The sequence below is a fragment of the Acanthopagrus latus genome, chromosome 1 (genome assembly GCF_904848185.1).
Source record: "Acanthopagrus latus isolate v.2019 chromosome 1, fAcaLat1.1, whole genome shotgun sequence".
NCBI classification, from domain to species: domain Eukaryota; kingdom Metazoa; phylum Chordata; class Actinopteri; order Spariformes; family Sparidae; genus Acanthopagrus; species Acanthopagrus latus.
This window is the reverse complement of record NC_051039.1, coordinates 2,115,619-2,131,399: the sequence shown is the minus strand read 5'-3', so window position 1 is coordinate 2,131,399 and position 15,781 is coordinate 2,115,619. Positions and strand designations below refer to the sequence as shown.

The 15,781-nt window shown below is 42.9% G+C and overlaps 2 protein-coding genes across 4 annotated transcripts; both read left to right on the top strand.

The window, feature by feature from the left end:
• Positions 1–2,927: 2,927 nt before the first annotated feature.
• LOC119014053 lies at positions 2,928–9,273 on the top strand. 3 transcript variants are annotated; one of them, XM_037089065.1, is made up of 5 exons: positions 2,928–3,044; positions 6,848–7,162; positions 7,265–7,345; positions 7,726–7,821; positions 8,014–9,273. In XM_037089065.1, the coding sequence occupies exons 1-5, from the start codon at positions 2,984–2,986 to the stop codon at positions 8,178–8,180; spliced, it is 720 nt and encodes a 239-aa protein (XP_036944960.1). In that variant the 5' UTR covers positions 2,928–2,983; the 3' UTR covers positions 8,181–9,273. The 3 variants fall into 3 exon arrangements, with proteins under 3 accessions (XP_036944960.1, XP_036945036.1, XP_036944888.1); XM_037089141.1 differs by lacking the exon at positions 2,928–3,044 and adding an exon at positions 4,042–4,128; XM_037088993.1 differs by lacking the exon at positions 2,928–3,044 and adding an exon at positions 5,177–5,449.
• A 357-nt stretch (positions 9,274–9,630) lies between these two features.
• Positions 9,631–15,171, top strand: cdc6 (cell division cycle 6 homolog (S. cerevisiae)). The gene is made up of 12 exons (XM_037102322.1): positions 9,631–9,789; positions 11,066–11,345; positions 11,592–11,855; positions 12,172–12,371; positions 12,505–12,653; positions 12,776–12,882; positions 13,160–13,299; positions 13,392–13,492; positions 13,648–13,715; positions 13,807–13,985; positions 14,191–14,331; positions 14,793–15,171. Exons 2-12 carry the CDS (start codon positions 11,078–11,080, stop codon positions 14,883–14,885), a joined length of 1,710 nt encoding a protein of 569 aa, XP_036958217.1. The 5' UTR covers positions 9,631–9,789; positions 11,066–11,077; the 3' UTR covers positions 14,886–15,171.
• The last annotated feature ends 610 nt before the right edge of the window (positions 15,172–15,781 follow it).

Here is a 15,781-nt window from a genome sequence, read left to right as displayed (position 1 = left end):
CACACGGCTCTTCTTCAACTACCCGTCATGCCTTGCGGAAGTGAATAAAATAATAATCTTTGGGATTTTTCAGCGTCCGACGTGAAAAATACAACAGAGTAGATTTAATGCAGCGTTCAGAACAAACTCGAAGACAAAGTTCCTGTTCGGACTGAACGATGAGAAGAAGAGAGAGATTAACTCTGACACAGAACTGTGACGGTGAGGGCGGGGCGCATATTGAGTTGTCAGCCTGTCGACGTCTAAACGGAAAAAAATGTTATACCTTCGCAAAAATCTGCAGCTCTGGATTCAGTGTGTGTGTGTGTGTGTGTGTGTGTGTGTGTGTGTGTGTGTGTGTGTGTGTGTGTGTGTGTGGCAATCCACTGCAAGATCAATCGGACGTCGCTCTCCGTTTTCATCCTTTTCAGAATAAAGTTGTCCGCACTATCCTTCGTAAGATAGTTCTTATAAAATGTACTTTTCGCTTCACTTGCTTTTCACAGAAAATGTCTGTTAAGTTTTCAGATAAAACGGTTTGTACCGTCATATATTCACAGTGGAATTTGTACACTTCTGCTCAATTCTGAGTACTTTTATTTTTTCCACCAACACCACATCCGGTTTCTGTCGGTGTAACTATGCTTGTTACTGCAGATTGTACAGTGCAGTATAATGAACTGTGAAGGTGTAACACTGATCACAGACTCATCATCTGTCTGCTGGACATCATCTCATCACTTGTTGGAGGACAGAAACTGGAATAATGCAGCTGATGATGTTTTTAGTGTTTGTGTGTGTTGGGACTTTTCCTGCAGTGATCTCAGGTGAGTGAGCTGAATTATTATCTGATCATCTTCAGGTGTCTCTTAATGACTCCTTGCTGTGGACAAGCTGGATTTGAAGTAGAGAGAGCATTAACATTAATGTTGTTGACTGTGGCACTGAGTCTTTATTTACACCTGATTCTAAAGCTGAGCAGAAAACACAATGTGACAACTTGTTCATGATGTTTGTCACAGACTGAAAACAGGACAAAGACCAGATATTTCATGTTTTCCATTCTCTACTTCATTCACTGTTACAAACACTCCTCACAAGTAGTTCTGATGTGGAGACATGAGGACACAGATTTAGTCCAGCAGTTTATTACTTGCTTCAGTGGTTTCACTCAGAAAGAGTCAAGTGTGTCTGAGAAATGATCGATTATTCTGTTTATTTGTGGAACTGCTTCAGTTCAGTTGTGGGGCGATAAAAACTAGAATATCCACAAATCCTGATCTGATGTTGAACAGAGTTGATGCTCGTGTGGTTTGATTCTACATGGAAGTTAACAGAGAAAAAAAAAAAAAGTGCAGCAGAAAAAGGGGAGAGGAAAAGTGAACAAAGGGCGGAGCTACAACATGAGCGGAGTTCAGATCTGGTCCAGTTTCTCCTCCTGAGTCTCTGTCGGTGTTTCCTGCTTGTCGATATTCGCTGTTGTCTCTGTATTTATGGAGTTTTCGGCCCCTCTAACGACTGTTGTTGAAAAAGCGCCTCTCGACAAATGTGTGGACTTGTTCTGGTGTCACTGAGACTTGTGGAGACTCGGACTGAAAGCCCGTCTGGTTCTGGCTCCTCTCAGGAGCAGCGGGTGCTGCTGTGGACTCTCCCCGACCAGAAGCGCTCTCAGGCGGGCAACAAGTCCTCGCGCAGCCGGCAGAGCAGGAGATGTTCACCTCTCCGCCTCCAGGCTGGAAATGAACCGCGCATGCGCGAGAAGCTATTTATGTATTTCATCCAGTGAATGAAATGCGCTTCCGTATAATACAAACTATACATTTGTTACTTCCAAAAATGAATCAACAAGCTGTTCTCAGAGGAAAATAAGGTCCCAGAATAGTTTTTGAAGCTAGAAAGGTGGCAGGGTCCGCCACATATAAACAAAGTAAAACCCTTACCCAGTGATGTCAGAGTTGATTGTTCATCAGAGTGTGAGAGGAAACGTGAAGGCAATATATCAGCACTGCTGTGTGTCACGGTGCGTCTTAAGTTAAAACCAAAAGAAAGAAAGAAAGTCTCTTTTTCTATTAGCTTAATTTCCTGTTTCTTAACTTGTTTTAATGTTTTGTTTCGTGCCGTCTTCCCTCTTGTTTTTAACTGTATGTTACAGTGTGTTAGTGTTGTGTTAGTGTTGTGTGTCCCTGTGAGTCTCTTGTGTCTGAATGTTACTATACAGATAAACCTGTCTTGTCTAAAGTCACACAGCTCTTCTTCAACTACCCGTCATGCCTTGCGGAAGTGAATAAAATAATAATCTTTGGGATTTTTCAGCGTCCGACGTGAAAAATACAACAGAGTAGATTTAATGCAGCGTTCAGAACAAACTCGAAGACAAAGTTCCTGTTCGGACTGAACGATGAGAAGAAGACAGAGATTAACTCTGACACAGAACTGTGACGGTGAGGGCGGGGCGCATATTGAGTTGTCCGCCTGTCGACGTCTAAACGGAAAAAAATGTTATACCTTCGCAAAAATCTGCAGCTCTGGATTCAGTGTGTGTGTGTGTGTGTGTGTGTGTGTGTGTGTGTGTGTGTGTGTGTGTGTGTGTGTGTGTGTGTGTGTGTATGACAATCCACTGCAAGATTGCTATCAATCGGACGTCGCTCTCCGTTTTCATCCTTTTCAGAATAAAGTTGTCCGCACTATCCTTCGTAAGATAGTTCTTATAAAATGTACTTTTCGCTTCACTTGCTTTTCACAGAAAATGTCTGTTAAGTTTTCAGATAAAACGGTTTGTACCGTCATATATTCACAGTGGGATTTGTACACTTCTGCTCAATTCTGAGTACTTTATTTTTTCCACCAACACCACATCCGGTTTCTGTCGGTGTAACCATGGTCAGCTTGTTACTGAGTGTACAGTGCAGTATAGTGAACTGTGAAGGTCTAACACTGATCACAGCCTCATCATCTGTCTGCTGGACATCATCTCATCACTTGTTGGAGGACAGAAACTGGAATAATGCAGCTGATGATGTTTTTAGTGTTTGTGTGTGTTGGGACTTTTCCTGCAGTGATCTCAGGTGAGTGAGCTGAATTATTATCTGATCATCTTCAGGTGTCTCTTAATGACTCCTTGCTGTGGACAAGCTGGATTTGAAGTAGAGAGCATTAACATTAATGTTGTTGACTGTGGCACTGAGTCTTTATTTACACCTGATTCTAAAGCTGAGCAGAAAACACAATGTGACAACTTGTTCATGATGTTTGTCACAGACTGAAAACAGGACAAAGACCAGATATTTCATGTTTTCCATTCTCTACTTCATTCACTGTTACAAACACACTCCTCACAAGTAGTTCTGATGTGGAGACATGAGGACACAGATTTAGTCCAGCAGTTTATTACTTGCTTCAGTGGTTTCACTCAGAAATTGTCAAGTGTGTCTGAGAAATGATCAATTACTCTGTTTATTTGTGGAACTGCTTCAGTTCAGTGGTGGGGCAGATGTGTTACATCTGTATTCACTGGATTGACTCTTTTTCCACCTTGTGGTCGAAACTTGTCACTACATGGACTCTAAGGGTGTCTAATACAATAATTATTTGCATTCAAAAATTATTTTTAGCTGATCCAATAAATATAACGGACTGTAATAAATGCATCTGATTACATTTGTTTTGGTGGTAAATTATTTTTTGGAGTAATCGGCTCGTTATATCTATTATTACCTCATTGATATTCACAATATTAATAAGGTAATAATACAAACTCAGATATATATTTTTTTTTTTTCAAAAATGATTTAACAAGCTGTTCTGTGAGGGAAATAAGTTCCCAGAATACAGTGTGAAGGTAGAAAGGTGGCAGGGTCCGCCAGAGTCTAAGTTTTATGAAACAATCTGGTCAAACTGCGACTTTAAAGGCTGAAAAAGACGTAAAACTTATTCTCAACAACCTGTCAAGATAATTGTCAATGACGCGATATGAATAAAGTTGTATCGTTTATAAAAAACCTCACTGGCCAATGAGAATTGTGAGCGTCCTGAAATGGCGCGAAAATCATGTAAAGGGGCGGAGACTGAGCCATGTGTGACAGAAAGACAGGAAGAGAAGATCTGGCAGCTGCAGGACATGAGGACTTTCTGTAAAACTTCCAGAATGAGGTAAAAATACACATTTATATGATCTCTGTAGAGACAGACTGAAGACTTTAATGTGTTTTACTGCAGCGTTCAGTTGTGGCTGTGGCTGTTGTGTTCATTTAATGGAGTTAGTCTGTAATCAGGTCGTATTTCTGTAGAGAATGAATTGAGTGGTGTTTTATTTTATTACAAACTAACTGACGTGTAAAGTTAACTAGTGTATGTAGTGGTGTCATACCAAGTCTGCAAAAACATGTAGTGGTGCTAAAATCCTCCAAAAAATAAAATAAACACTATAATATAAATTACTACGTTTTTCTCTTCACGTTTAGAGAAATCATCTGTTGTTGTTTTTTTTCAGCCCAGAGTAAAACGTGTTGTCTCAGTGCTGCAGCAGATGAACTGATACAGGAAGTGACTCACTATAAAACCGTTCTAGATGTTGCCCCCCTGGTCCGGTGGGTACCAGGAGGAGGTGTGTTCCGAGCCCTGCAGTTCTGTATGCTGTATGTTGGAACAAAGAGGCAGAAAACTTAACTTGGCTTCAGCTCAACTGCAGGATTTATTCTCTCCTTAACAAAAAGACATATTAGACGATTGACTTCCTGAGGTATTGACCAAAAATACTTAGTATTGCCTCAGATGAATTGCAGTACTCTCAAGTATAGCAGTCTATTTTTAAACCACATGACTATTTTAAACACTTTTAATTTGTTTTTTTAAACCATGAATTAGACCTTGATCAGTTACTGAACTGCAGTCTCTATGACTTTTTAATATCTGTATTGACATTATTGACATTGGACTTTTTTTTAAAAATTCTTCTTTTAACCCTTTACATAAACATAAACTGACAAAAACAAAGGAAAATAGAAAATATTTTTTTAATACCGTTAGACAGTTGAGTGTTAAAAGTGAGAGCTCACTGGTCGTGTGTGTTTGAGATTAAACCAGCAGTATATCTCAGCGCCTTTAGCGGAGTCTTGGCTGTTTGCTCTCTGTGAGGGTGAAAACCGACAGCAACACAGTTCGGGACTTGGTTCAGTGAGTCTCCGCCCCCCTGCTGCACCTCCGTGCTGCTGTGGCTTTAATGGCGCCTCCTCCCTCCTCTCTCTTTCTCTGGGCGGGTACTATGATTTCGACTGCTGCCGCGACGAGTGAGACTCAGTTCATTCAGCGGCCGGTCACGCTGGTTCACCGTCTTCACCGTGTAAACATCAACAGTTTAGCTTCGTGATGATCTCTGACTGCTTTCCTCGCTGCTGTCCGGTGAAAATGAAGCTTCTCCTGCTCGTCACGTTCACTTTTCTGCTTGTTCCGACATCATGTGAAAACTCTCCGGGTGAGTTTGAAGTTGAATGTTTCGGCACCTGACAGCTAACATGTCGCTAGCTGACAGCTACATGTTAAAGGGGTCCGCATTAACTTCTTGTTGCGGTTTATAACACTTGTGTCGTGTTTAGCGTTTATAACTAATTTTAACAAGCAGGCGGCCGCTGGACATTAGCATTCTTAGTTAGCATAACAGCTAACTGATCGACGTGAAGACACAACATGGAGGATTTAAACGTTCCTGTGGCGCGAGACGGGAAATAAACAAACTCAACAACTTAAAGCAAGTTTAACATTCGACCTTTATACATGTTTAATGATTCAGTTCAGTGTGGAGCTGCAGATGGGCTGCAAGTTACTGAGACTATCAGAACCTGCCAGGTGATCAATTTACTCACCTTCACTATTATTTATTGGGAAGAGTGATTATAAAGCAGCAGTAGATCTGCAGTGAGAATCGATCTGATGACTGATTTGATAACTGATCAATGATCAGATCAGATTTTTTGTTACAAAACACTGATTCCAGCTTGTTAAACGTGTTTATTTTCTGGTTTCCTTCTTTGACCATAAACTGAAAATGTTTTGTGTTGTGGAGAAAACACGACATTTAGAGACGTTATGTTTCAGTAAAAGTGAAGAAATCCTGTTAAATATGACTTTGAAAGTGAAAATCACTCATGAATATGTGAGATGTCAAATGTACTGAAGCTGTCAGTCAAATCAAAAGTAGTTTTGTAGCAACAAAAGGACGAGTAGATGTAAATCACACATGTGTACGACATATTCACGTGTGTGTCTATAATGATTCAGCCTGATTTTAAACATTCGTTGCCTCTAATTTGAAGTGGACTGGAAGTGTAAAGCACAGACAATAGAAATCATCAGTTGCAGTACGAGGAGCTCTAACTTGTACCTGACTGCAGTATTTGAGTAACTATATTTACAGGTAGATTCATTACAAGTGAAATATTTTGAGCCTTTTTTTTTCTCATTTTGATGGTTATTGCTGACAGACAGCAGCTGATGTTATGGAAGCTCAGTTTGCTGTGATCGCAGCCTTCAGCTCGTCTGTGTTGTTGGGTCTAGTGTCTCAGCTTCCTGCTGATGTCAGCCCAGAGATTCTCTGTGGGGTTCAGTAGTTGTTGTACCACGCTCAGTAAATGAGTCACTATTAGTTTTGGCTCTGTGGTCGGGTAACAGGTCCATCTGGGAGAGGAAACCGGCTCCTCCACACAGTCTGGAGAAGCAGATTTCCTTTTCCAGCTGGACTAGTAACCAGTCTGCTGACCTGGTATTGGCCCTAAACATCACATTTACAGTTTATTTGAATTGTGTCACAAAAAAAAAACATGAACTGTGACTTTGAAATGTTTTCATGCTGTGAATGTGCTGGTTGTCTCCACAGAGTGCCGGTTCATGATGAAAGGAGGGGACGACCTCATTCTACAGTGTCAGGCGGCTGATTTCGACTTGTCTGATAATCCGCTGGATGTAACGAGACCGGACCTCAAACATCAGGGCAAAGATGTCGTCCACGCATATCGACACCAACACGACTTCCTTACTGATCAGATGGATCAGTACAAAGGCAGGACGACTCTCAACCGTGAAGACCTGAAGAACGGAACCATCACTCTCCGGATCTCCTCAGTGGGCCCGTCTGACAGCGGACAGTACAGAATCTTTGTCCCGGGGCTGTTTGTCCATTATATCACTGTTGGTAAGCAGGCTGAGTTTAATACTGTACAGATCCATTTCTAAAATGTATAAAACAAAACTGTAGATTTTTCTTTTTCTTTTCTTCCATTTGAAACATTAACAGAACAGCAGAACTCAACAAAGACGGATAATTCCAGCACAGCTGCTCCTCCAGTGACAGACGTGACCGAGCCAGACAATCCTGGTATTTATCTTGAACTGGTTCTCAGAACTGTTCAACTCTCCATCCTACAAGATCTTTTAATGTTCAGGATAATCTGACTGTGTGGGTTCTTCTTCTGTAGTTTAAAACAAATGGAGCCTCACTAACATGCAGTGTTGTTCCTGATTTAGAGTCCAGTCATCCAGCTGAGTTGACTCCACTAACACCTGCTGACATTTACCTTCAGTCTCTAATGAGAGCAGATAAAATCAACATTCACTGTGTTGAAGCCACATCTGGTGCCACAATGAGCAGCAGCACATGTGGAGTTAATGTGTGTTAACTGTTCATTGTGATGCTGAAACGAAACATCACTGATGTAAACGACTCAAACCTCCTTCTCACCTGTCTGATTCTTTCAGGTGCTGGAAACACGACTGATGGGAACGTTGGTGTTGCTGCTGTTGTTGTTGTTGTTGTTGTTGCTGTTGTCGTCCTGCTGAATCTCAGACAGATCAGTAAGTTACAAACTTTTTCTTTGCAGCATTTTATCAATGGTGGAAAGTAACTTAGTTGAAGGTCCAGTGTGCAGGATTTAGAAAAATCTATTGTGATATAATATTCATAATTATGTTTTCATTAGTGTAGAATCACCTGAAAGTTGAAGTTGTATAAATATAGAGTTTGACAAACTGTTTCCATGTTCTCAGAGAAGAAGAAGAAGCTGAGTGGACCGACGGGACCAGAAGCAGAGCAGAACTCTAATGGTCTTGAAATGGGAACCCTGATGACTCCAGAGACCAACAACTCACACAGCACTGCACAAAATGGACTGATGACGCTCACAACAGTCTCAGAGCTTGAAGACATGTGTTGATGAACTGGAACCTTTTTACTGCTGCTGTTTGTTTTCTAACAGTTGTGAATCCTCTTTACCAGGCCGGACAGTTATTCTTCCAGCGAGGCCTCGTTAGCGACTGAGGGACACCGTGTCTCTGATTTAATTATTTTAGATCATGCAGGAGTCTTTAAACACACTGAACAGGTAAACTGAGCCCATCTTTGATAAGAACTGTTGGGTCCTGAACAGCCAAACGGACCTGATGGAGGAACAAACCTGTAAAACATCACCAGTTACTTTTAGATGACTTATTATTACAGCTCTCATCAGGACCAAAACCAGCACCAGGTGTTTATGAATGAACTTGTTCTACTGTGTGTAATCTTGTTGGTCACATGGTGCCTCGACGCAGAACCAGAGCAGCTTTCCATCATTTTAAAACATCATCAGGAAGGAAACTTTCATCTCCAGCTGGTTCTGAGAAACTGGTTCCTGCTCTCATCTTAAACTGGTCCCACTGCTGTAACCGTCTGTACTGGACGACCCACATCAGACAATATGAAGCTTCTGCTCACTGATCAAACTCTTACTGTCCCTTTAATCTCTGCTGAGTGTATCTGAGCAGCACTGCTGTGTTTTTATGTTGCTGTTTTCTGCTCTGACGTGAAGCTTTTTATCAGCCTCATCCAGCGTCTGTCAGCTGAATATCAGCATCCAGAAACTTCACCACTGTGCTTTTATTTTTCCTTCTTGTTGAATCTGTTTACTGTCGCACTTTATCTTCTTCTGACTGGAGATCAGTATGAACAGCTTGAATTTTGCCTACTTTGGACAGCAAATGTAAAATATTTTGATTACTGATCTTGCACTGCCTTAAAACATATATTGTAAACATATTTATGCTCATGTTGTTGCTTTATGTACAATGTTTCCGTGGTAAACACATCAATAAATGTGTTTTATGTATTTATACAGCGTCATACCACAGTTGCGATGTTTATTTGTCCATCTAAAAAGAATTTTATATTATATATATTAAATATATTTTTACAGTTTCTGATATTTCCTCTTAGCTTAACTACCTGCTTTGTTATTAAGTAAAGTACGACAGGGCTTTCTTTTAATCACATTATGATCTTTAAAAATTAACTGAACTTGTGTTACTCTGCATCAGAAATGATTTATTTGTAGCCTGTTTTATATAAAATACACTCTGAACGACGTCACCCACATTAAAAGGCCTATTTTGTTAAAACAGTGATATTTTGAATGGACCCTGGTGGTGAGTGTTCGACACGTTGCATTTCTGTGTAACAAAACAAAGCTGACGTTCCCGGGAAAACTATATTCCGCCAAAACAACTCTCTATTGAAACTCCCGCCACACGCACTGCCGGCTCATTAAGGCTGACGTCACTTCCCCCGGTAACGCTCAGCCAATGCGCATCGGGGAAGCCGCCGCAGTCAGCCGGAGCGGACCAATCAGCGAGCAGCGGCGGGAAACTCAGCTGATGTAGGAGGAGGTGGGAACGCATTTGGCGCTCAGTGTGCTGGAGAAGACGGACAGAGAGAGACGCAGAGGACTTCAAGACGAGAAGAAACACTCAACCCCGACCCGAGAACACTTCTGTCACTGTTTAAAGACGGTAAGCGACTCAATAAAACGGTAAATTAACGTGTCGAACGGAGAAATATGTCGCTCATCGCACCCGGAAGTGCGTCCTGCTGTACAGTAGAGCTGCTCCGGTCGTTTGTCGTCTAAAAAAAATGCGATTAACTTCGTTTTCACTACACGTATCTTCAAAACTGTCCTTCAGAGGGATTGTAGTGTTAACTCGACATGTTTTAGGTGAAGCCAACAGTGTGTTAATGCTAAATTATGGCTGTTTTTCATGTGTACGTCACCGGTGGGACCTCCGCTGTCTTGGCGCCATTTAACAGCCTCACTGTATTGTTTGTTCTGCGGCGCTTTAACGTCAAGATGATTTACGCTTCAACGACTTTAAACACGAATTATTATAGTTTTATTTATTGTAGTTTTAGGTGCTGTTTGATTAAATGCAGGTTATTGATGTATTTAGAGAGTTTGGACGCTAAAGCTGGTCGTATTAGTGGCTGCTACGGAAGCCCACAGAGGACCTAAACATGATCATGCAAGTTTGAAAATGTACTTTCACAATATGATTCTTATTTTCCACACATGCTTTTTTACTCACTGTCGCCATGTTTGATTACCACATTTAAAGGAGCACTGCGAACTTTTGTGGAGGAAGAGAAAGATCTACTCTGACGTTTTATGACTAAACACTCTTTGTTTACACGACTGAATAAACAAACTGACTTTAAAGGATCACACAGTTCCATACGTTGTTTATATGTGGCGGACCCTGCCACCTTTCTAGCTTCACACAGTGTTCTGGGACCTGATTTTGCTCTGAGAACAGCTGGTTTATTAACTGACAGGACTAATAAATACATCTGAGGGTGTATTATTGCCTCGTTCATGTTGTAAATATTAAAATTCTGAGTTTGAATTTCTTCTATAAAACTACACAGCGCTCCTTTCTGTCTGAATGGAGGGAGAGATGGAGATAAGTAAGAACATAGGCGTGTTTCTGCATTTTAAAAGAATACATCAGATTTATTTCTTCATCAACCACAGACATCCAGCACTGATCAGACCCTGTTGACATTTTCACCTGCTCTACATGGTCAATATTAATATGAAATAAGCAAAACAAATCATCTGTGCATTTACCATCACGTGTCCTCACACTCTTGGGACACTATGAAAATGCAGTTTTCTTGCAAATGTATATGCATATAAAATTAATGATGCATGTTATTGGACACAGTTATTCATATATTCTTGTTCTTTTTTAGTCCCAGTACTGATTGATCAGTTTTCTTTTCGTGTTTCAGATTAAACACAGGATGCCCAGCACACGCTCTCAGGGCCAGGCTCAGCCCACGCTGGCGTTCCCTCGCCGCAAATCCTGCAGAGTTCCCTCAACTCCCAAGACGCCAAAGCTGGAGAAATCTCCGGCTCCATCGCCGACCAAACACCTGACCCGGATCGGGCCGCTCTCTCCGAGGCGTCCTGCTCACCTGCACACTTCTCTCTCACCCAGACATCCTGCAGTAAAGCCGGCGTCACCTGGCCTCCAGCCACGACTCCCACTCAGCCCCCGCAAACGCACAGGTGAGACTCCACACAGGACAGGGAGGCACATGTTTACTCTGTTCAGTGAGAATTAAAAGAATATTAAAATTCACAACAGCACGACAAGAATTTTAGCACATGGTTGATGTTGATTCTATAAACTAGAATATAAATAGAAAGTTTGAATGTTAGCTGTAGTCCAACATCAAACATCAGCCTCATTTTTAGGTACGAGTTCCTCCACATTAACTTTAATGTAACACTGTTTGTATTTTGTGTCTCCAGGTGATGATAACGTCTGTAATCTTGGTGCCGGCCTGTTGGGTTCACCGCCGAAGCAGAGCAAGCCGTCTGTGTCTTCGCCCCGAAAGCTCGGCTTTGACGAGAACTCTCCGGTGTTGGCTCGCCGTCAGCTGGTTCCCTCCTCGCCACGCCAGCCGCTGTCGCCCACCGCTGGATCGTCCCCGAGGCGACAGGGAGCGCTCGCTGGAAGCCCGGCACGCCAAAACTCGGGGAAGAAGCTGCCGGTCGCTCGACTCTTTGCAGAAAGTAAGAGCTTAACCCGAACTTTGTTTGATGTCTTTTGTTGCCCAAAATATTCAGAGTAATATCAACGAAAACAACATGGCACCACGACGGCAAAAACCAAATTCCCTGATCATTTCTTTATTCCACAGAAGCTTCATTTAAAGCTGAAACAGCTCTTTATTTAATTGGTTGGCTATCACAAAATGATCTGAAGCTCCTCAATAAACATTGATTATTTTGTTTATTGATTCATTTTTTGTGAACTGAATATTTTGGGTCGTCCTACAGAAGTCTCCTTAAAACCGTCCTCGATTTAACTTGGGTGTTTCTCCTCCAGAGTCGAGGTTTCAGAGCGTGAAGCAGGCGCTGCACACCGCCATCCCCGAGCGGCTGCTGTCCCGAGAGGCCGAGCGAGCGTCCATCCGATCCTTCCTGGAGGAGAAGGTCCTGCAGCGGCTCCCCGGCAGCCTCTACATCTCCGGAGCTCCAGGGACCGGCAAGACGGCCTGCCTCAACTGTGTGGTGCAGGAGATGAAGGTACTTTGAGGAAACTATGTAGACCTGGCATAAGAAAACCACTAGACATTCCCAGACTGTTGGGTGACCTGAGGAGCCGCTATGGTCCGATTATGTCTGTAGTATTTAACGTTGGCGTGTTGCGTCCCGTCAGGCCGAGCTGTCGTCCGTTCAGACGGTGGTGGTGAACTGTATGAGCCTGCGCAGCTCCCACGCCATCTTCCCGCTGCTGGCCGACAAGCTGAAAGCACCCGGCGGACAGAACGGACTGCAGAGGTTCCTGTCGGCCTCGGGCCCGGCTGTGTGAGTAACCAGCACCAAAGAAACATTTAGTGACACCTTCCACATTTACCACAGTCAGTGGATGTCATGTGTCCTTGTTGAAGCGGTGGGAGGCCTGACGCTGACTGTCTTTACCTCCTCAGGCTTCTTGTTCTGGACGAGATGGACCAGCTGGACAGTAAATCTCAGGACGTCCTCTACACCATCTTTGAATGGCCGTACCTGCCCGAGTCTCGCCTCTGCCTCATCGGTAAGAGCTTCAGCTGCCTGCAGAAGTCCTTCTGACACGCTGCTGTAGCCTCTGTACCAGTAAACACCTGACCGTGTGACATGCACAGGTAGAAGGTGAACTGGGAAAAAAAACAAGTCAATTCAAATTTAAAACGGCATTTTTGAAAGGAAAACGCGATTTAGAGAGCAAAATAAAAGGAAGGACTAAAACAAAAACTGTAAGCATTCAGTTAAAAACACGAGACGGGCAGATTGCGTCCTCATCATCTTATTAAAACCTCTCGTCGTGTTCGCAGGTATCGCCAACGCTCTGGATCTGACGGACCGGATCCTGCCCCGGCTGCAGGCCCGGCCTCACTGCCGCCCGCAGCTGTTACACTTCCCTCCTTACAGCCGACAGGAGCTCACCGCCATCGTGCAGGACAGACTGTCTCAGGTGAACACGGAGGGAGATCTCACCTCCTCAGTACTGTAAAACACTTTATGAAGAGACTTTTGTATTAATCTGTTTAAACCATCTTCTCTCAGGCGTCTGCTGACGGGATCATGGACGCCTCGGCGGTTCAGTTCTGTGCCAGGAAAGTGTCGGCGGTGTCGGGTGACGCCAGGAAAGCTCTGGACATCTGCAGGTACGAGGTTCTGTCTCTGCTGGTTCCACGTCAAATCTCAACCCCACCGGGACATTTTGTCTCAGTGTTTGTCTTCATGAGTTCGTCTCTCTGTTGTTAAAATGTGTTTTGATAGAATTTGTTCAACATTTAATTGGTTTTCTTAATTTTTCCAGGCGAGCTGTGGAGGTTGTGGAGTCTGACGAGAGGAAGAAAACATCAGACTCAGAAACTGAAACTAAAGGTGAGCGCTGCTTTGATTGTCTGCGAGCTGATTATTATTCCTCACGTGACGAACACTAACTCAAACCCTTCCTGTCCTCGGGTGCCTGCAGCTTCACGGGTCAGCCTTCCGCAGGTTGCGCGGGTTCTGTCGGAGGTGTACGGCGACCGGATGGCGTCTCAGTGCGGCGGCTCTGATGGAGAGAGTTTCCCTCTGCAGCAGAAGCTGCTGGTCTGCTGCCTGCTGCTGCTCATACGCAAGGGAAAGAGCAAAGAGATCGTCCTCGGGAAGGTGAGACGCCGACCTCGACGAGTTCATGTAGACAGCAGATGCTGAAGCGTTGATACAGTTTGTGGTGTTTAAAAGTTAAAACATCATGAGATCACAAAGTGGCTCAACGTCTTGACTACTGGACTTCATGTCAAACCTCCAGCAGGTGGTGCTGGAGCTCCGCCTGCATGTTGTTAACATTTGTGCTGCTCTGTTTGTGTTCCAGCTCCACGAGGTTTACAGCCGTCTGTGCGCCCAGCAGCAGGTGTCTGCGGTCGGGCAGGGCGAGTGTTTGTCTCTCTGCAGTCTGCTGGAGAGTCGAGGAATCATCGCGCTGAAGAAAGCTAAAGAGGCTCGACTCACGAAGGTACGAACATCTCACCTGTCACGCTGCAGCCCGGCGTCACTGTCAGGAGCTGCTTCATGTGTTTGTGCTGTCTGAAGATTCACAAGAGTTTAACAACAAGAGAAGAGCGTGATTTAAAACGAGACAGGAACAGATTCATGACTTTCAAAAAAACATTTTCTGTCACTGAACTCCAGCAGACAGTTTTGCAGTAACAAGTCTCAGAACACATTTCATAGAAGTGAAAATTTCCATCTTAGTTCCTCTGATCATCACGATTAATCCTAAAAAAAAAGCTTTAACTTGCTGTAAGGTCAAGAAAAGCAACACGTTCTCTGCAGTAACATTTAAAGTTGATGGATCATCGTGTCGATCGTTGCAGCTCTGTGTGAATTAGTTCTGGACCGACTGAGATGTTTCAGGTGTTTTTTGGTCCGTTGTTGGAATCCAGAGATCTGAAGTGTGAACATTTGTTCCTGCAGGTGTTTCTGAAGATCGAGGAGAAGGACGTTGAAAACGCTCTGAAGGATCGAACTCTGCTGGGCAGCATCCTGGCTGCTGGTCTCCCCTCGTGATCATTTATTTATTTTTTTAATCATTTTTTAAAGTTGAACTCATGAACCCAGATTTTCTCAGTGGTTTGGTTTTTTTAATTCTCATTTTTGCTGAGAGCTTGTACAGTTATTTTTAAATGAAAAATGTTTACAAGAAGATTTTTATATTCTTTTTTTCCTCCTCTGATGTTAAAGTTCAGTTCTGAACTCACGTCAGTTATGAAATTACAGCGTTTGTTTCAGTTTGGATTTGAAACGTTTACATTTTTAAGCTGTAAATAAACAAATGTACGGACATTTTAATGAAGTTGTTGTTGATCTTGTGTTTGTTACCAAAACACAACAACAAACTGATCCGGGGTTCAAACGATGTCGACTGTTTCCATGTTCTGCTGCTCTGTTCTTCCACTCCGGCACATTGAGGACAAATATTTAACTTTTCACTCGACTACATTTGTTCAGTAGCTGAATTTAGTTTCTTTGTAGATTAAAAGCTGCATCAGAGTGAAAGTTAAATCATCAGGAGGAGAAAACACAAACTTCAGCCTTAAAGACAGTAAATAAAACACGCCGACACAAATATAAACTATTTAAATATGATTTATTCACAGCAGAGTGGATGAAAATATATCGTTGTGCACGTTTTCAAATACAAATACAGTGACTAAAAATGTAAACGAGGTCGGAGATAAAACGTGATTAAATATTCATTCAAGGTTTGAAACTTGTTTAATTTTACGTCCTGCAGAGAAACCAAACGAACTGGAAGCTTCAGCAGAGAACAATCACACCGTCACACCGAACAGCTGATGGTTCTAAATATTTCTTCTCAAACATCCTCCTGATTGTCGACTGGAACAGAAAAACACCACACAGACTCTGAACCGCTTCACCTCAGCTTCTTTCTACCTGAGACA